The sequence below is a fragment of the Atta cephalotes genome (assembly GCF_000143395.1).
Source record: "Atta cephalotes unplaced genomic scaffold scaffold00021, whole genome shotgun sequence".
Lineage (NCBI taxonomy): Eukaryota > Metazoa > Arthropoda > Insecta > Hymenoptera > Formicidae > Atta > Atta cephalotes.
The window spans coordinates 2,744,284-2,749,943 of NW_012130085.1; the positions used below are offsets into that span (position 1 = coordinate 2,744,284).

At 37.1% G+C, this 5,660-nt stretch overlaps 1 protein-coding gene across 1 annotated transcript in view; it reads left to right on the top strand.

Moving 5' to 3' along the window:
- The window catches only part of LOC105619448 (epithelial discoidin domain-containing receptor 1-like), an 86,979-nt gene that overhangs the window by 43,462 nt on the left and 37,857 nt on the right, over window positions 1-5,660 (top strand). The window contains exon 6 of the mRNA XM_012200966.1: window positions 4,446-4,653. Coding sequence (XP_012056356.1) covers window positions 4,446-4,653 — 208 coding nt within the window. The remainder of the gene's footprint in view (window positions 1-4,445; window positions 4,654-5,660) is intronic.

Here is a 5,660-nt window from a genome sequence, read left to right on the forward strand (position 1 = left end):
GTGTGTGTGTGTGTGTGTGTGTGTGTGTGTGTGTGTGTGTGTGTGTGTGTGTGTGTGTGTGTGTGTGTGTGTGTGTGTGTGTAAGCGCTTTAAGTTCTTACTTTAATTATATACGAAGTCAAAATTATTACAATTCTTCATCGTAAAATTCCATAATTTTTTCCTGATTTCCATACAAAATTTCATGACTTTTTCTAAAACTCTTAATAATATTTTATAATTTTTTTGTATTTTCGTCTTGATTTAGAAACTGTGAAAATTTTGTATTTTGTTGAAAGAGCAATTTAATTAACAGAGCAATGTAAATTAATATTGCTAAGTGCTGACACTACTTGCATTTAATTGTTACGTTGGTAGTATTTTAAAACTGCGTAGATGTGATATATGATATTAAACTTCTTTAAAACAAGAATTTTAATTCCTAAAAAATTTTAAAAATTTCCTAATTTTTCCCTGATTTCCCTGAATATTTTCAATTTTCTTGATTTCTCCACAGAAAAAAATGAATTCTTAATTCATGTATATTTTTATTCTTGAATGCTATTTACTTTCATTTAAGTATAAAATGTTCTCTTCAATTAGGATAATTATAAAGTATAAATGTTCACTGGCATCAATAATAAATAGATTTATGCAAAATATATTTTATTCTTAAAATTATATTCTTCTAAAATCATTATATGATTCTAATAAACTCAATCGCATTATTTACAAACTATTTATTCTTAATAATTACAAAATGAAAATGTCGCCAGCAGGCGGCAACAGTGTGTATAAGGACTCCTCAGTAATATCAAGATATCGGAAGTGCACGAAATGAATGATGATTGACGGTTATTTTATGAATTTTTGCACTCGTTCATACCTCTAAATGTAGTTCAATCTTTAAGGGATGATAAGATGAAATATTCAGCTCGTCCTAATGTTTCTGTCAATTATATTGCAAATGGGGTGCGAACAGCCGGCCGACTTTGTCACTGCGACGTGAGAGACGCCTATGCCTACATGCAGGTAAATTTTCCGTAGCGGATTCGCGGATCTGCTATCCATAGTTAAATGGATGAGCAATGAATCCGTTGCAGCAGAATCCGCCTGTACATGCAGTCAGCGTTCTCTATCATTGTGACAAGGTTGATCGTCTGTTTGCATCCTTATTTGCAATATGGCTAATGGAGATATTAGTAACGGTCTCAGCATTTCACTTGCCTTTGAACTACATTAGTAGAGAGTACAATCCAAGTTTGATTCAGTTTTCCTTGAGAGTTTATATCCCGTGCACATTAAAAGGCATGTTCTATAAATATGGTACTTCATTTACAAAGCTATCATCACTTACTGCAGTATTGATTTCTGTCATCTTGATGTTATTGGAAAGCATACTGGAGGGATTTGAACTAAGTTGACAAAAAGTATCATTGAAGAAAAAAATAATGTTAATATAAGCATATTTAGTGTTGAACGAGTGCAACTTTATTTTTTTATTGAAATAAAATTTGTTTTGAACTTAAAATAAAATTTATTTTATTTTACGAATAATTTATTGTAATTGGAAATGATTTATTCTTGCTGCTATTCTAAGCACACAATATTCTTGGAAATACATAAAAGCATTTATATGTATTTCTTTAAGAATTCATTTTTTTGTGTGTCTAATTTTCAATTTTGTCATTCCAAGAAATTTAGAGTATTATACATAGATACACTGAAAGAAAAGATTAGTTGCTGCAGCAAATTACATGGTAAAATATGGCACAGCATTTAACTGGCTGCAGCAGCTAATTCTTGGTTGCAGCAGCCAATTGTTGGTAGCCTATCTACAATGTCAATAAAGGATTTCGGTAGACTAACATAATCAAAAATTGGTAGCTGCAACCAATTAAAAATGCTATTCGACCAAGCTTTTCTTTCAGTGTAGTCACATTACGTATGACAATCCACGTGCAAATTCACGTTCACGTATGCATGCGTGTGCAAAAAATATATATATCTCTTCATCTTTCCAGAGACGGTAACATAGCATAGAAAGCTCAAACGAGTTTTATAGAGACCTATCTTCATGCATCACCTCGCGCCCACTTCGTGCAAGGTGTATCGACATGTCGATACTACCTGCTGTTACCATCGAATCCCGCGTCTTCCCGCCGCATGGTATATCGCTCCCGGCTGCCATTGCCGCGAGATAAACCTCTGGAAATTGGATTTACATGACGCGGATTAGGATAACCGAATCTGATAGGCCGACTCCCCCTGTCTGCCGCATCATTGGAAATGTATTCCGAGTTCTCTATAGTACGGCTAGTAACTATCGAACGTGTAAAATGTGAGACGGGAAGATATAGATATCACGGAGGAATTTGGCGACGCATTATTATCTCATGTGTTTGCACGAGGCTAAAAGCATTGTTAAGCTTAGCAGCTTCAAGTGTGACGAATCAAAAATCGCATCTCTGCTTTCCAATTAATAATCTTATTCTGTAAAAATGTTTAATGATTGTAACAATCGTTGAGGTCTTTAAGTGAATATAAATTGATAAGATCGTCTTAATTTTTGAAAGTTTTTCATCCTTTTCTTTTTAATTTTATATTGCGTAATACATTAAAAATGCATTATGCATTATCCAATAATAGACGTAAATTCTTTTTAAAAATATTAAATGTTTTAGAATAAAAATGTTTTACAGGAGAAACTATACTTTGTTGTTATTAGATACATTCACCTAAATCATGTGCAGAGGAAACTTGTTTTATTGCTTGTTTTATCGCAACTCGGTAACTCGGTAACTTTTATAGGACCGACACTTACAAACTGTTACACGTGGCTCCGCTATATTCCTGCTATATTCCTTGACAATCAACTTTATGTGATATGATACATCCCTCGTTCCAATTCCAGCGGAATATGGCGTACATAGAATTCCTCGACAAATTACTCCGGATTCGGTAAATCCGTATACAGTGGACTGCATAAGTCGAGATAGGGGGAAAGGCATCCGCGAACAGTAACGGAGTCTATCGTCCACTTAAGAATCTCCCCCGAGAATTATTCAACATTAATCGAAACTTACGGAATTCTAGATTATCCATCGCGTCATCGCTGTCGTGACCGTCGTTGCCGGATATTCGGAATTTCAAATGGACCGTGACTTACGAATATTCAACAGGCACTTCGCACACTCGACACGAAGCACACTTTGCACACGATATCGTTTAGACAATCGCACTGCGCTTTCTCGACACCGGCATTTACACTATGGAATCCGATTTCGTACGTATTGGATAACTTCACGAATCGCTATTCTTCGCAAAGAGAAACGGATCGACGCGCGACTTCATTTCTTCTTTCTCCATCTACTAACGGATTGCGACTTGCGCGTTGACGCGAAAAATGATGTTTTTACGTGGACTTTTGTAAAAAAAAAAAATTAAAGAAAGAAAAAAAATAGCACGAACGGAAGAAAGAACGGATTGTGAAGTCAAGCCCGGCGAACGAATAAAAGTATATTGTATGGATGCAATCTCGATACACTTCCACTAACAAAAAAAGCTAGCGCGACCTGCACGGATAATACCTCGGATAATAGTTGATTTATGATCAGATCATATACTCCATCGAACTTTAGGGACACATTAAACTTTTATAACGTTCTCAAAAGTATAACGGCTTTTCGTGATACTTCCGACCACACGAGAACGATCCGCACTCTACTTTGTCGGTAAATCTTCTTCGAACGGTGAGGTTTTCGAGTCGACTCTATCCATCAACGTCGCGCGGTGCACACGGCATCCATTTTACCTAATATCCACTAGCGTAATCCGTTTTATTTCATATCAGCCCGGGCTACCCGCTTAACCACAGCAGAAATCATTTTTTCCTCGCTGCGACGGGACCAGCCGCAGTTAATCACACAAATTCGACGATCAATATTGGAATCGATTTCGGTAGCGCGATTTTGCAGCGCGATCTCCATCCGCGACTCCAATTTCGCCAGGGAGCAGCAAGTAAGGGCCTGGCATTCCGTGACGACGAAATTCCTTTCCTGTCAGGTCGTCGTCCGTGAATTTACGACCACGAAAGTAGTCAGCCCTGAAAAATGCTATCCGCGGTCAAAAATTTACGGGCATGCGATGCGGTTGTTCAGGAGGTGAAAAAGTAGCTCGGAAGGCGGAATAGGAATTTTGCCGTTGCGAAATATGTACTGTGTTTCCTTCTTCATGCCGACGAGACACTCATGCGCGTAATACGTACGATAAATTTTACTGAAGTGCTTATTCACTGTGCAATCCGTATCTGTGTTGTCAGTCTCGGCTTAGAGTCATTTATTAATAAATAATTAAAAATCGATTAATCACAACAAAACCTACATTACTTTTAGACAATTATTCATATAACCAACTAATTCACGTTCAGAACACTCCGTGTATTTTCATGTGTTTTCGGACTACAGGTGTTTTCGCAAATTGACATACTCTTCAGTATTGGCGGGAAATACTACACAGGGGAACCCATTACCTACACATACATGGAGGACAAGATCTTCGAGACTTCTCGGAATGTCACAATCAAGCTTCATCACCGAGTTGGAAAATTCGTTAAGCTGAGACTCCATTTCTCGGATCGATGGATCATGGTCAGCGAAGTCACCTTCGATTCTGGTGAGACAAATATTTATATCTTAATATATTTTACTCTTTTATATTTTGTAAAAATATGAGCTTGTATATGTTATTTTTTTCGCCCTTTCATCAGTAAATATATTTGAAATAATCATAATAATTATTAAATAATTCTTTTATTATGGAATTTACGCTTTTATAAACATTTAACTAATATTAGACAGAGAGAAAAACTAAACTTTTCCTTCCATTAAAAAAACAATTCTTTCTCCTTTTGAATATAAGACGGAAAACCTTTCTAAATGAGCAATAATTTTTCTTCTTCCCAGCGTTAAGGAAGAAATAATAACGTGAAACTAATGAAATTCGTCGAAACGTAAGGAGCGTACTAATTTAGAAAATTGTACATTATCTTTGAACGCAAAGTCAGTGAAAACATGTAGCGTTTTCTCTTGAGAAATTTATGAAACTTTATTCTACAGTTTACTCACGCGCGCGCATGTTTGATACAAACGTACAGTTTAAATTCAATGTTTCCAAATCTCCATAATCGTGATCGAGGCAACTAGGGCAATAGAAATTTATTCGTTTCATGAGGGTGGTAGGAAGAATGACGAAGTTAAAAAGAGATACCGCGATCCGTCATTTAATTTCACTGAATCCATCATCTCTCGTCCATCCGACCCGTGACAGCTCCCAGCAGTACGTGCCGGTCGAAATTCCGGAATACATTAAAACCCTCGAACGAGGATATATTTCCACGCTGATCCGCGCGCCATAACGGACAAAAACAATGGCCGGGAGGAAAAAAAAGAGCCATGGGACATCGCATCGCGGACGGAACTAGGGACGAAAATTTCTGCTCGTGACGCGTTTCGTGATACAAGCCTTCATCGTAGTTGAAGAGATCACGGGGAAGAGATGGCCGATGGAGAATGTATTTCTTTTTGCGATTCTGCCATTTCATTCCAATTTGGCACAACCATCCTTCCGCACTGTTCTACTTCTCTCTCTCTCTCTCTCTCTCTCCTCCCTCCTCCCTCCTC